The sequence below is a fragment of the Hippocampus bargibanti genome, linkage group LG01 (assembly GCF_051943395.1).
Source record: "Hippocampus bargibanti isolate YZ-2025 linkage group LG01, ASM5194339v1, whole genome shotgun sequence".
Taxonomy (NCBI): domain Eukaryota; kingdom Metazoa; phylum Chordata; class Actinopteri; order Syngnathiformes; family Syngnathidae; genus Hippocampus; species Hippocampus bargibanti.
The window spans coordinates 24,489,891-24,505,371 of NC_142734.1; the positions used below are offsets into that span (position 1 = coordinate 24,489,891).

The following is a 15,481-nucleotide window of genomic DNA, read 5'->3' on the forward strand; positions in this document are numbered from 1 at the left end:
AAGACCATGTCTACGGTGCTCCTGTTCTTCCTGAAACCACACTGGGATTCTGGCAGCAGATCTTCTGTGATGCATGGCTACAAAGGTAGCCTCATTGCTTGAGGATCTTGGCCGGGATACTGTCAGGACCAGGGCTCTTGTTGCTTTTCAGAGATTTTAAAGCACTCTTAACCTCTCCAAAGGTTGGTGGAAGGTCAAGGTCTTGGATAGTCGGGTGATCAGGGAGCTCCTCTACAACTAACGGGTCTGTTGGGGAAGGCTGCTTGAGTAAACATTCAAAGTGTTCTGCCCATATTTTGATGATGAGCTTCTGGTCTTTTATGAGGGTTGTACCATCACTAGACTTCAGAGGGGAGATGACTTTTACTGCATCATAAAAGTTGTGCATATCGTTTTTATTGGCATGGGATTGTATTTCAGCCGCCTTCGATGTCCACCACTCATTCTGCAGGGCACGTAGTTTTGACTGCACCTCATTCCTGAGTTTCTGCCATTGCTGCCGGAGCGCAGTTGATGTGGGGTTATTGAGTACAGCACTGTGTGCTGTGTGCATGTTTTTGAGCATCAAGGTAATTGTTTCTGTGTTGTCATCAAACCAGTCCTGGTACTTTCTGCGCTTATATCCGATGGATTTGGATGCTGCCTCATAGAGCCTGGAGCTTATAGTGGACCATTTTCAATCAATGGAGTCCTCTCCCAGTAGGATAGGCTCAATGTCTTCCAGGTCTTCAGCAAGAGAGAGACGGAGTTTGTCCCGAGACATAGGCTCTGCTAGCCGGGTGCAGTCCAGCCTCTTCTTCCCTGACATCTGGAGACGAATAGCAGGGCGTACTTGCACTCGAAGCCTTGTCATCATGAGTCAGTGGTCCAGCACTTAGCTCCTCTCATTGTACGAGTGAGCAAGACGTCTTTTGTCTGAGCAGGTCACAATGGTGTAATCGATCAGGTGCCAATGTTTAGAGCGTGGGTGCATCCAGGATGCTTTGTGCTTGTTTTTCAGTTGGAAGATGGTGTTTGTGATGGTCAAATCATGCTCAGCACAAAGACTTAGCATCCGTAGGCCATTTGCATTGACATGCCCGATGCCATGCCCACCAATCACTCCACTACACACCTTGTTGTCCTTCCCCACTCTTGCGTTAAAATCGTCCAGCAAGAGGATCTTATCCTCCTTAGGTATGCTGCGGAGGACCTCATCTAATGCTGTATAGAAGCTGTCCTTAGCGTCTTCTTTTGATGGTAGGGTAGGTGCATAAGCACTAAGAAGGGTGGTGTATCTTTTATTAGCCAGAGGGATCCTAAGTGACATAAGCCTTTCGCTTATGCCAATCGGTGATTCTGGGAGTTTTAGTAGGAGACTATTTTTTATTGCAAGTCCCACACCATGCTGATGCTGTCCTCCTTGGGGGTATCCTTTCCAGAAGAAACTATAACCATGTCCTTCTTCCCTTAGGGAGCCTTCATCCTGGAGTCTCATTTCACTGAGTGCAGCAATGTCAACGTTGTAGCGGTTGAGTTCGGCTGCAATGAGTGCAGTTCTCCTCTGAGGTCTATCAGTGTTGATGTCGGTGTCCAGGAGTGTCCTTATGTTCCATGATGCCAGTATGAGAGGGATTATTTTCTTGGTTCTATTTCGACCGCTGACTGACTATCCAGGATTTTTTTTTTTTTGAGTAGGCAATGTTTGAGCCACCTTTTCTAGGCCCTTCCCCAGTTGGGGTGAGCAGTGCGGTCCTGAATAGGGCTGCTCAGTCGCATGGGGTCTGCCGGGAGCAGATGCCACTCAATTCCACCTGCTAGCGAACATGAATAGCCCCGTGCCGCTGGTGTGCAGAGTTCTGATTAGGAGCTTCCGGTGTATTCATACCTGCACCCGTCACCAGACACCCCGTCCCCACCAGACTCGGGTCCATTTCCGGTAGATGGTCCCACCAAGGTAGAGATGGATACCTGCGCAGAGAAATTATTTTAAGTGCAACTGGGGGCGCGCATGTCCCAGCAAGACTTCTTGACTGGAGGAGGGTGGGATCCGGTGGCAAGGGGGAGCCCAGGACGACCGGCACTCTTCCACAGTTGCAGGAGGCTGCCGGAGCTCCAGTCTTTTGGAGGACCGCCTATTGTGTGCCACCAGAACATGTTGCTTTTCTCTCAGGGTGTGCTTCCCTTTAGGAAATGTCATGAAACGTCTTTAAAACATGGTTTGAAGTCTCTCAGAGCAATTTGCCCGTGGGGACCTCATTTTAGGTCCCCACGGGTGCGAGTCCCCACCGGGCGGCGTGCAGTCAGGTTCATGTCCCCACCGTAGGGTGCAAACGAGAACACACACACATATTTCTATTGTTTATCAAGTGGGTAACTTGTGATATTGCATTTATAGGACAACATACGAATGATACAAACATCCTGTGAGCTGTTCGCTTTTGTCCCAATGTGTTTTACCACTTCCAAAATGACAGAACGCCATGGCTATTTCTGCCATCGCCCATACTGTATCCGGAATATCCCAGAGGAATGTGTTGGCTTTTTTTGGATTGGATTGAATTGGATTTACCTTTAATAGTCTCGCAGTGGAGAAATGGACATTTCACAGCAGCAAAGTGATGAAAGGAGGAGGAAAGGAAAGGAAGAAATAGAAAAAGAAAATACAGAAGCTGCTGGAAAGGCAGACACTCTTGTGGTGCCATCTTTAAGTCAAAACAACAAAATATGACAACACAAAGACACAATAGTTCAATCTTCAGCACTTTCTGCACCTTTTTTGTTGCATGAAGCAATTCTAGTTGAAAGAGGAGAGGATCGACGTGTCCTTTTCACCAGTGGATCAGGGATGTCATGGTGAAATATGCATGTCTGCTACAAGCTAAATGTTGAAAGCAAACACAAAATTGGAGTATCCATTGACAAAAATAAATTGTCTCATATCTGATGTCCTACGTCACTGCGCTTCAATTCCAAGCCGCAGACTGTCCTTCAGTACCAACCTTTCCGCTGTGAAAATGCTGCCCATGACAGACACAAAAAAGTACAATGGCCTCAAGCTGTAAAGCCATGACAAGTCAAATGGCACTGACATTCCTCCTGATCAAAAACGATGCTGGCATCTTGGTGCTGCCGAAAAGGCGGAACCGAGTCTTCTCCTTGATGAATGTCATGGCCCAAAAAAATTAGGAAAAACTATCCGCATCCACATGACGCGCAACAACACAATGTGACAAAAGAAAACACAAAAAAAACACACCAAAAAAAGCAAGGTGCGTGAGACCACTTGCTGACTTGCTGCCTACTCAGGCGCCATCTTGGACTTCCTTGTCACCCATTACAGTGGTACCTCGATTCTCGAACGCCTCACTGTTCGAACAAATCGGTGTTCGAAGAAAATATTCAAGATATTCTTGCTTCGGCGTACGAACATCAATCGGTGTTCGAACACCAATACGACGCGTGAGTGCGTACGCGAGGGTGGGGTGCTGAGTGGCGTACGGTGTATCGCTCTCCCGGTGATCAACTGTTGTCGCTAGTGGACGTGCTGCGTTTTGCTCTAGCGTTTAATATAGGTGTACGAATAGTTTTAGCCCCTAATCATGCCTCCAAAGAAAGTAAGTGCTGCTTAAAGTGACAAAAAAAAGTAGTGCGTACAACTATTGCATCTAAGAAAGAAATAATCGCAAAATATGAAGGAGGTGTGCGAGTGTCTAATCTAGCGAGGGAATACAGCATGGCGAAATATACGATCCGTACGATATTAAAGAATAAGGAGGCTGTGAAATCTAGTGATGTGACCGTGGGAGTGAGAGCAAGTGTCATTGGATAGATATTTGAAGAGAAAAGAACATCCTGTAGCCGACTCATCCGTAGCTGTCACGTTCCGAGCGAGACTGACGGCAGCTGACTCGTCAGAATGTAGTGGAATGTTTGGGATCCCAAAGCAGACACGTACTACCCAAGCAGGATGTTTATTCACAAATCAAAGAAAACACAGCGAGTAAGAAGGCAGGGCGTGATCCGACCCGCTTACTACGCCAAAAAGCAAATGGCACACGAGGGTGCAAAATTACACAATCTCGGAAGTTCACATAAATTTACGGGACGCAGGGAAAATACCTCGGAGCGGATACACTCGCGCATCGAAGTCCAGGTACGGTGGCGAGTCAATCATCCGGCATTGGCGAGGTGATCGCGAACCGTATAAATGCCCCGTGTCCGTGATTAGAGAATGACAGCGGGTAGGGGAAGGGACGGGAGAGGCAGCCCCCCCCTCCCCCCGCTGTCAACTTGCAAGTGACAGGAGCAAAGAGGTGGTTTCGGTGTTCGAAAAAATCGCTTTTCGAACAGGGTCTTGGAACGAATTATGGTCGAGAACCGAGGTACCACTGTATATATTTTGTCCATGTGTTGGCATTTTTGTATGGCATTTGGCTATACAATGAAACTCTGGGAAAGACTAGTTGAAGCTATACTAAGAGCAGAAGTGAAGATTTGTGAGCAGCAGTATGGCTTCATGCCAAAAAAGAGTACGACAGATGCAGTGTTTGCTTTAAAAATGCTGATAGAGAAGTACAGAGAAGGTCAGAAGGAATTGCATTGTGTCTTTGTAGATCTGGAGAAAGTGTATGACAGGGTGCCCAGAGAAGAGCTGTGGCATTGCATGAGGAAGTCTGGAGTGACGGAAAAGTATGTCAGAGCGGTGCAAGACGACTGTAAGACAGTCGTGAGGTGTGCTGTCGGTGTGACTCCACCAGGGGTCAGCTTTGAGCCCCTTCCTATTTGCTATGGTGATGGACAGGCTGACAGATGATGTTAGACAAGAATCTCCTTGGACCATGATGTTTGCAGTTGACATTGTGATCTGTAGCGAGAACAGGGAACAGGTGGCGGAGAAACTACAGATGTGGAGATATGCCCTGGAAGGAGAGGAATGAAGATCAGTCGCAGCAAGATGAATGATGAAGATGAATATCGATATAACGAGACTTTACTGTATGTGTGTGAATGAGAGAGATCCAAGCGCAAGAGTGATGCTACAGGGAGAAGAGATAAAGAAGGTGGAGGATTTTAAGTACTTGGGGTCAACTTTCCAGAGCAATGGAGAGTGTGGAAAAGTGGTGAAGAAGCATGTCCAGGCAGGCTGGAGCGGCTGGAGAAAAATGTCAGGTGTGATGTGTGAGAGAAGGGTTTCAGCTAGGATGAAAGGAAAAGTGTATAAAACAGTGGTGAGACCAGCCATGATGTTTGGACTGGAGACAGTGCCACTGAAGCAGGAAGCAGAGCTGGAGGTAGCAGAGCTGAAGATGTTGAGGTTTTCTTTGGGAGTGACCAGGTTGGATAGGATCAGGAATTAGTACATTAGAGGGACAACTCATATTATAGGCTTTGGAGAGTAAGTCAGAGAGGCCAGACTGAGATGGTTTGGACATGTCCTGAGGAGAGAGAGCGACTATATCGGGAAAAGGATGCTGAGCCTTGAACTGCCAGGCAAGAGACCGAGAGGAAGACCGAAGAGGAGGTTTATGGATGTGGTCAAAGAGGACATGAAGGTAGCTGGTGTGAGAGAAGAGGATGGACAAAACCGGGATCGATGGAGGACATTGATTCACTGTGGCGACCCCTGAGGGGAAAAGCCGAAAGGAAAAGAAGAAGAGTCCGTGCGTTGGCATTTTCAAGTTGAGATCTCCTATGGGCAAAATGTGATCCAAGCCATGAGAAAATTCAAAGGATGTGCGTTGGGCTACGTCGTCGCCGTTGCTCTTCCAAAAGCAAATGTTAGGTCTACTGATCCACGTTTTTTCTCCCTCTGCTCTTCTCTTCTCTCCGCAGACGTTTATAGTGCTAAATAGGGGGAAGACAATCTTCCGTTTCAGTGCCACACCTGCCTTGTACTTCATAAGTCCTTTTAATCCGGTTAGGCAAGTAGCGATTAAAATTTTGATACATTCATATCCTTTTTATATGCTGTGTGAAGTAGGAGATTTCCTACTTGGGTGCATGGTTGATGATGATTTGTCAATAGATATTTCATGTCAATAATAGACAGTAGACACTTTTGTGCCAAGAGGGCTGAATAACAGACAACTTGAACAATAATCCACCTGGTATCCACATTCAAGTCACTTTGCTAACAATTTTGATCGAAAAGAAATGAAGGACTACATTCCATGAAAACGCTGTGATAAGGTCATATTATCAATACACAATGTAAATATCATGTCAAGGTCAAGTTCTAGGTTGAAAATATCAAATTATTAATACAGTGATACCTCAGCTCACCAGAAAGTGTGTAAGGCGAAAGGTTTGTCTGCCAAACATTTATTTCCCATAAGAAACCATTAAAAATGAGAATAATCCGTTCCAAGATCCCCATAGGACATCATTTTCACCGAAATAAGCCTTAAAACTACACAAACTATACCTTATTTGATGTATAATAAATGTGCCATTGTATTGTAATTAAAGAAATAAACTGTACTCTATAATAATGTTGTTTCACTTACCTTTGTGATGGTCGTTGATACAATTGCCTCTTTCGATGGTCGCTTACTTTTCAATTCTAACCACCCTTTACAACACAAACTAGGAGTTATCAGAACCTCCCAGCATAGGGGTAAACTCATACCAACCAGCGTTGAAGGTAGAGAAAAGGAGTCAAAACATATCAGGAGAGCACTCACAAACTGTGTGCACCCTCAGTGGTCATTTAACAAATGTCAGAAAGAAAGAATAGGGAATGAAACCAAAAATTCTGAAGATACAAAAAGGAGAGGAGTAGCAGTACCTTACATTGCAGGAGTTTCTGAAAAACTACAGTCCTTTGGCAACACAAAATTCCTACTTATTTCAAACCGATAAACACTTTAAGGCAAAAATTAGTGCATCCAAAAGATAGGCTGCCAAATGAAAAACTAAGTAATGTAGTTTATTCAATACATTGTAAGAATGAAAATGGTAAAGATCAGTACATTGGGGAGATTAAACAAATTCTCAAAAAAGACTATCAACATCGCAGGGATAATACTAGTGAGCCTCAATCGGCAGTACATATGCACCTAAAAGCTAGCAACCACTAATTTGAGGACAATGAAGTTAAAATCTTAGCGAAAGAACATAGATGGTTTGAAAGGGGAGTAAAAGAAGCAATTTTCATAAAACAACTAAATCCTCCATTAAACCGGTCTGGTGAGGTGGGTTCAATTTGGATCGTTCATACAATAGCCTGCTTAGGCAACATAGCATTAGTAATACTGATGAGGTGATACCGGTTGAAGTGGGGCAATCAGGCCAGTCGTTAGTCAGAACAATCGGATCAATCAGTGGAGCTGCATGGAGTAGTCCTCTGCTCCCCCCAACCTGAGAGCAGGGACCTATCATAGCAGTGTCCGGCACCGCCATGTCTGGACAGTAGGGATATATTTATAGGGCCTAAACTACCAGTAAGACTTTAGTTTGCTGACGAAGTTTCTTGGATAAGAAGCTAAACGTCCGACACCTTCAAAGAAGTACAGATGACGGCTGAAGAAACCTTTTCATCAATGGACCACTCCTGTACGACTGAGAGCGTACACAGACATAATTGCCTCTTGATATCCGAGTGAAGTTGCCGTTCTTTCTCTGTGATAATACCCTCACTCACAATGTCCCCTGCTAGCTGCTTTTTGCTTAACACTAGCCTGTGGTGGGGACTCATTAAATTGAACGGGAGAATTTGCATATCTGACATTGGTCACAAATTATTGCACGTCTGTTATTCAGTCCTGCTTGTCATTGTATCTGTTACCCTGTTTAATTTTGTTTGGTATTCCAGCGTTTGGATGACTCAGCAAAATCAAAATCCTAACATCATTTAAGCACAAGTTTTGATCATGGTTATTATTAGTCATGGCTTCCTTCAATTGCTGTTTTTCCCCCTTGACCAACTGCTCACTCTTTTCAGCATGATCATCATGTGTACTATTTTGACCAACTGTATATTCATGACCTTTAGCGACCCTCCCGAGTGGTCAAAACAAGTAGAGTAAGTACACCTCTCCTTTTTCTCTCTCACAATGATAATGCTTGTACAGGTAACATCCAAGTTACGACCGGGTTTCGTTCTGACAAAACGGTCATAAGTCGAAATGCATTCAAAATGGCCAACGTGACGTTTACACATCAGGATAGGATGTCAATCTGTTGTTTTTAAGCAACATCTTCTATTGAATACTATTATGTACCAAACTGTTTAGACTGTTCATTTAGATTTTATAACTTTTTGTGTCATCATTTTATATTTTGTATTATCAATTTTTATTCATGTATACTGTACCTGTAATGTATACAAAACTGATTATTGTACAGTTCATTTACAAATGTTATACTTATCCTGCTCTCCCTGCTAACGGCCAGAAGAGGTCGCCTGACACACACGCTCGGACTTTGGCGGACACCGAAGGAAAAAAGCAGCGTCCAGTACTACGGGAGATGTTCTCTAGACGGTATCTGCACTGTATAACTACTGTATTGAGTGTAGTCACACAGTAGATTGCTGTGCAAGTGTGTGACATGCTGGCTGGCCAAAATTGTAGTACGCGTTGCCGGCTGCTTGCGCGTTGCGGTGCCAGGCGAAGAATAAGAAAAAAAGGTCTGGCGGTTGTGGTTGTAAGTACGGTTGGTTGTAAATTGGGTCGGTCGTAACTCGGATGTGATCTGTTCTTTGGCTCCCCATTCGAATATATTTTCTGAGCTTTACTTTTGTTGTTCCAGGTACACCTTCACGGGAATTTATACATTTGAGTCGCTGGTAAAAATCACGGCACGCGGATTCTGTATAGATGGCTTTACATTCCTCCGAGACCCATGGAACTGGCTGGACTTTATGGTCATCTCCATGGCGTAAGTAGTTCTAATCCTGAAGGACATGGTACTTGATCCCCCACCCCCCCATGGGAGATTTCCAGTGAAAGAAGCCAATGTGATGCAATCGGTAGATGGAGAATGTAAAGTGGTACTTTCAAGTCTGACCAGAATCCCTTCCGAAATGACAAAATGACTTGTTGATTTTCAAACTAGTGTTTGAAATGAGTATTTTGTAATTAAAAAATAGAAGAATGAGAAATTGGGTTTTTGTTGAAGAATTAAAAACAATGAAAATCTCAATGTCAAACGAAGTGAACCAATCATGTCATACCACTACCTACTACATACTACGTCTAACTTTACAGGGCAACTGACTCACAGGTGTCAGCAACGGGCTAGCTTGGAGTCTCCTCAGTGCTACTTTTTGTCAAAAACATACAACAAAGGCGTTGACCCAGATATGTCATAGCGGTAATGGAAATCTAATATTTTATTCGATATTAGCATATCTGTCAACCCGATTCGGTTGGCAATCTTCCAAATAATGGCGTCTGCTCTTACAAAATGGTAACTAATCTTGCGTTTTATACAGCGCACAGTGATACCTCAGTTTATGAACTTAATTGGTTCCCAGAAAGTGTGTGTAAGGCGAAAAGTGTGTCTTCCAAACATTAATTTCCCATTAAAAATGAGAATAATCCGTTTCCAGATCCCCATAAAACATACTTTTCTACTAAATAAGACTTAAAACTACACAAATATCGTATTTTATGAAGAAGAAATGTGTGATTCCATTGTAATTAAAGAAATAAACTGTACCATATAATAAAGTCGTTGATGTAGTTGCCCCTTGTTGATATCTGAGTGAAGTTGCCGTGCTTTTTCAGCGATAATACCCTCACTCACATTGTCCCCTACTAGCGGCTTTTCATTATTCCAAATCACCAGAAGTTTTATTGTACAATGAACTGAGACAGTTGCTTAGACAACACAGAAACACCCTTAGCCACACGTAGCAATGATCGACTTAGCATACTGGTAGTGGAACGCTACCAGTACAAACGCACACCTCGTTGATGTTTTTCGATGATCTCCTTCTGCTCGATCATCATTTTCTTTTGTGTCCTCTTTGGCTTAACACTAGCCTGTGGTGGGGTCCTTTTCGGTCCCAAAAAAGCCAAATTATCCAATCCATAACAAACCACGTCTGCACTTCGTGCACTCAAAGAAAGTGGGTGTGGAAAAGTAGTCCGGCAGCCATGGTGGCGCTGTTCGCCCGTGTAGTTTGGTGTTCTTCCGCCAAAAACTAGTCCGCCGGCCATTGTGGCGCTCCGTGTGTTTCTCGAAAACTAGGTCATATGCCAAGATTATATTCTTGTGAATTTAATGTTCGTAAGAAGAAAAGTTCGTTAGCTAAATCGTTCATAAGCCAAGGTATCACTGTACTTTAAATGAAACAAAAATAAGTTATTTTTAATAATATGAATTTATTAGTATACAGTAAAGTCTCGTTATATCGATATCGGATATATCGATAGTCCCGGTTATATCGATACTATTTCTATGCACGCACGGAGAAAATTACATGCAAACAGGGTCGGATATATCGATAGTCCCGGTTATATCGATATTTTTTCGGACTCCCTTGAATATCGATATAACGAGACTTTACTGTATATCCTGGTTAATTGAAGAATTCTAAAATTGAAGAATGACGTTTGTTGTTATTATATGTAGCGCTACCTAGCTAAAAATAATTTCCCAAGCATTATTACATAATCACAACAAATATATTTACTGCCAACATTTACTTTCAATGAAGCAACTTACAGTGATATCTCGGTTTACGAACCCCTTGGCTTATGAACTTTTCGGTTTACGAACATTTATGAAAATTTTACCCTGGCATACGAACTTTACCGTTTGTACTTTTTCGTACATGGAGCTGCCTCACTGAGTTATGTGTCGTTCGCGAACGAGCCCATTCTTCTAACAACAAAATGGCAGCCCACTGTTTTTGTCATCTATTCTTCGCTCCCAGTCTTCGGTTAAATATACATTAAAGAGACAGGCAGGCGACAGTGAGAGAGTTTAAACTTTGATAGTTCAAAGGCAGAGTGTACACTGCAATGTTAAAATACCCCATCAATCAGGCTCCACAAACATGCCATACAAGCCATCTAAGCTAAACAGAACACAATTGATGAGGAACTAAATACAATTATCAAAAAGAAAGCACCTACAAGGGATCATTCCTCAATATGGTGGAAGAAGGTTACGTTCCTCATCAAGTGTTTAATGCTGAGGAAACCGGCCACTCCATTCCATCAAGCCATCAACCACCATCACAAAGGTAAATAAAACAACTTTATTATATAGTACATTTTATTTCTTTAATTATAATACCATAGCACATTTATTATACATGAAATAATTTTGTGGAGTTTTAAGGCTTAGAAAAATTAGAAAGTAGAAAATGATGATTTATGGGGACCTGGGAACGGATTATTCTCATTTTAATGGCTTCCTATGGGAAATTAATTTTTGGGATTCACACTTTTCGCCTTACACACTCTGTCTGGGAACCAATTAAGTTCGTAAGCCAAGGTATCACTGTGTATGGAAATGTAGCTTTGTATGTACCTTTCACTGTTCATCAATGACGCAAAACAGGATAACCGTTCACAGGTACGTCAGCTTGGTCATAATTAGCATTAATTAATAATTTGGTAAATGAAATTAAAAAGGTCAAATGATAAAGTTAACCAACATATGTAAGCTGGTTGTTTTCGGCAACAAAATCTCCACTTTGGTCACAGAATCTTATGAGTGTGTGCTTTTGTTTCGAGGCAAAACGTGTTCATTGATAAACTTGTAGCTTTTCACGCTAATTGCAACACAAATTTCTCACCTTCAAATGTTACAGACCAATTCGGTGCATTGTCTCATTGCCATAACGGTGACAAAATCAAAACGAGAAAAAAATAACACAATGGACGGAAAATGTGCAGATTTTGAATGCACGCCATACACTTTAAAAAAATCTGTGCTCACTTGTACAAATGACGGTGAAAGCGTACAATTTGACAGGTGTGTATTTTTCCGAAAGAAACAACAAGAAGGTAGCAATCTATCAAAATAAACCCGGGTTGCCAATATGTCCTGATTTTATTTTGGTAGTTTGAGCTAGATGGTTGAACGGCACATCGCTCAGGCATAAACGTCCTATGTCCAAGTTTAGTTCCGTGAACATTTTTCAGAATTGATACTATCCATATTGATTTATATAGCGCTTTAACACCAGGTGAAGCTGCAACAAAGCGCTTAACATGGACAACTATCAAATACAGGAAATAAAGCAATCACAAAGATAGTAGAAAGCACCAGAGAGTAAAACCAAGATCAAGGCAGACTATGTCACATCGCGTTGCCATCCTGGGCGCGCCCCGCCCCTTCTGTCACTTCCTCCGCCACTCCCGGGAGACGGCCCCTCCAATCATTACTCACCTGGGTTCCCACAGCTGATTGTCATTCACTGATTGTGCCTTCTGTCTATATCTGCCTATCGCTCACTACCGTCTCCGTCGGAGTATTTTTGGACTTTGCCGTTACCACTTCCGTGTTGCCAGGTCTGCTATTATTTAGTTATCTTCCTCCACTCTCCCCTGTTTGTTATTTTTTGAGGCATGTTTCAGTAAAGACTCTTGCTCCTTCCAAGCCTGTCACGTCGTGTATTTCGGGTCCTTCCCTTTCGCCAAACCCCGTCGCTCGAGTCCTGCCTTTTTGCACTCGAGCGTCGTCACACAATACTCCGACCACCCATGGACCCCGCCGGCGATGACAGGTACTTTGCCGCCCTTGTTCAAGAGGCGGAGCGTTCGAGCCAGCTGGCCCAGGCGATCGAGGAAATGCGCTACGTTACTTCCTCGCTGGCTCAATGCCTCAAGGAGATGGAAACATGCAACGCCACCCTCACTGTCCCTTCCTCCGCGCCCATGGGCAGGCGCATTCCCCCGCTACCCCAACCCTCACGCTACGCAGGCGAAACCGAGCGCTGCGCTCAATTCCTCATGCAGTGTGCGCTCGTGTTTGAACAACATCCTGACGCCTATGTTAGCGATGAGGCTAAGGTAGCCTTCATCACCAGCCTGCTCGCGGGTGAAGCCGAAACATGGGTATTGGCGGTACGAGAGTCCCGACCGAAGCTGTGCGCCTCGTATCAGGACTTCGTGGCCGAGATACGCCGGGTGTTTCACCATCCGGTGACGGAGGTCGAGGCGGAAGGGAGAATCCTTGACTGCCTCCAAGGGGCCCGTTCGGCCGCGGAATACTCCGTCGCTTTCCAGATCCAGGCCGCTGGCAGCGGCTATGGCGACCGAGCGTTGAGGGGGGTGTTTCGTCGCGGCTTGAATTCCGACCTTAAGGACGAGTAGGCTACCCGCGACTATCTCGACGACCTCGTCGAGATAGTCATCGGCTTGGATCATCGTCTCCGAGAGCGGCGAAAGGAGCTGAGCGACCGACGGCCCGTGGAACCCCGAAGCCTCCTTGGTCGACCACACCCGGAAGCGACCGCGCGCAGCCCCAGGAAGGATTCCCCGAACCTATGGTGATAGGGGGGGGAGACGACCGCGCCAACCCGAGGGCTCGTCGCACCCGAGGCCCCCAGCCAAGGACCTACGGCCCATGTAAGTTCCCACCGAAACGGCGTCCGTTGGGGGCTAAGTCCACGACATCTGTCACGGGGTTGGAGCTGGAAAGTGAACTATTTGGCCCCTCCAGCTCCCAAACAGTGCGGGCGCTAGTTGACTCGTGGGCCGACAGGTGCATCATCGACCCCCAATTGGCCGACTTATTGGCTGACTCATCGATCTCCTTCCCCCTAAGGAGATCGTCGACCTGGATGGCCGATTGTTAGCCCGGGTCACCCACCTCACGGCCCCACTTAAGCTCCGAGTGGCGGGCAACCACGTGGAGCACCGCCAATTTTTTGTTATGCCCTCCCGGAACGCGCCATTGGTTTTGGGTCTCCCCTGGCTCAAGGCCCATGACCCGTCCATTTCTTGGGAGGGCCCCACCATTCAGGGCTGGAGCCCCTACTGCTACGCCAACTGCCTGCGGTCGGCAACGGCAGGGCGAAACCCCTCCCGCGGTGGCCCGCCCGAGGCTATCTGCATCAAGGCGTGCCACAGTGCTACCACGACCTGCGGGAGGTGTTCAGCAAAGACAACGCCCAATCCCTGCCGCCCCACTGACCGTAGGACTGTGCTATTGACTTGCAGCCAGGGGCTCCATTACCGGACTCCAGACTTTCCCACATTTCACAACCGGAACGGGAAGCCCTGAGCACTTACATAGACTCCTCTCTAGCGGCGGGACTCATTCGCCCGTCGCATTCTCCGCTGGGCGCAGGGTTTTTCTTTATCGATAAGAAGGACGGATCCCTGCGCCCATGCGTTGACTACCGGGGCCTTAACGACATCACCATCCGTAACAAATACCCTATCCCCCTCATGGATTCGGCCTTCGCGCCCCTTCAGTCCGCCACCATTTTTTCAAAATTAGATCTTCGTAGCGCTTACCATTTGGTCCGTATCCGTGAGGGGGATGAATGGAAAACAGCATTCAAGACACCTTTAGGGCACTTTGAATACCTGGTGATGCCGTTCGGGCTCACGAACGCATCTGCCGTTTTCCAAAATTTGATAAATGATGTGCTCAGGGACTTCCTCAATGTTTTTGTTTTCGTGTACCTTGATGATATTCTTATTTTTTCCCGCTCTGCAGAAGAGCACCGGCAACACGTCCGACGGGTCCTGGTGCGGCTCCTGCAAAACCGCCTCTACGTGAAGGCAGAGAAGTGTGACTTCCATGTCCGCTCTCTGTCTTTCCTGGGGTTCGTCGTGGAGCAGGGGCAGCTCAGGGCCGACCCTGCCAAAACCAAAGCGGTGGTGGAATGGCCGATCCCAAAGACGCGCAAGCAGCTTCAGCGGTTTTTGGGGTTTGCCAACTTCTACCGCCGCTTCATTCGCGGGTATAGTCAGAAGGCACTCCCCCTCACTAACCTCACGTCCACCAAGCTCCCTTTCAGGTGGACTCTCGATGCTGAGGGGGCATTCAACCGCCTCCGTCGTGCCTTCACCAACCCCCCCGTCCTGCGTCATCCCGACCCGGACCTTCCGTTTTCGGTCGAGGTGGACGCATCCGAGTCCGGAGTAGGGGCCGTCCTGACCAGAAGCTACGCCCATGCGCCTTCTTCTCCTGCCGGCTCAGCCCCGCCGAGGCCAATTATGACGTCGGCAACTGGGAACTGCTGGCGGTCGTCCTGGCCCTGCAGGAATGGAGACACTGGCTTGAGGGAGCTAAACACCCCTTCACCGTCTACACGGATCACAAAAACCTGGCGGCCATCCGGTCGGCCAAGAGACTTAACTCACGGCAGGCCCGATGGTCACTCTTCCTCACCCGTTTCGACTTTTCTCTCACCTACTGCCCAGGGTCACAGAACACCAAGCCCGACGCCCTATCCTGTATCCATGAGCCGGCAGAAAGGGAGGAGACCACCGCCAACATCCTGCCGGTCCAGCGCATCCTGGGCGCCCTGAGGTGGGAGGTTGAGAGAAAAGTTCAGCAAGCCCTGGGGACGACCCCCATC

General features: G+C 46.1%; 1 protein-coding gene across 7 annotated transcripts in view; it reads left to right on the top strand.

Annotated features, from left to right (window-relative positions):
• scn8aa (sodium channel, voltage gated, type VIII, alpha subunit a) overlaps positions 1-15,481 on the top strand; it is a 168,625-nt gene that overhangs the window by 24,227 nt on the left and 128,917 nt on the right. For 5 of the 7 annotated variants that reach the window (XM_089004869.1, XM_089004872.1, XM_089004857.1 and 2 more), the window contains exons 3-5: positions 5,815-5,932; positions 7,915-8,005; positions 8,734-8,862. In XM_089004869.1, coding sequence (XP_088860995.1) covers positions 5,815-5,932; positions 7,915-8,005; positions 8,734-8,862 — 338 coding nt within the window. Of the gene's footprint in view, positions 1-5,814; positions 5,933-7,914; positions 8,006-8,376; positions 8,466-8,733; positions 8,863-15,481 lie in introns of those variants that run through there. The other 2 variants (XM_089004880.1, XM_089004888.1) reach the window with 2 other exon arrangements.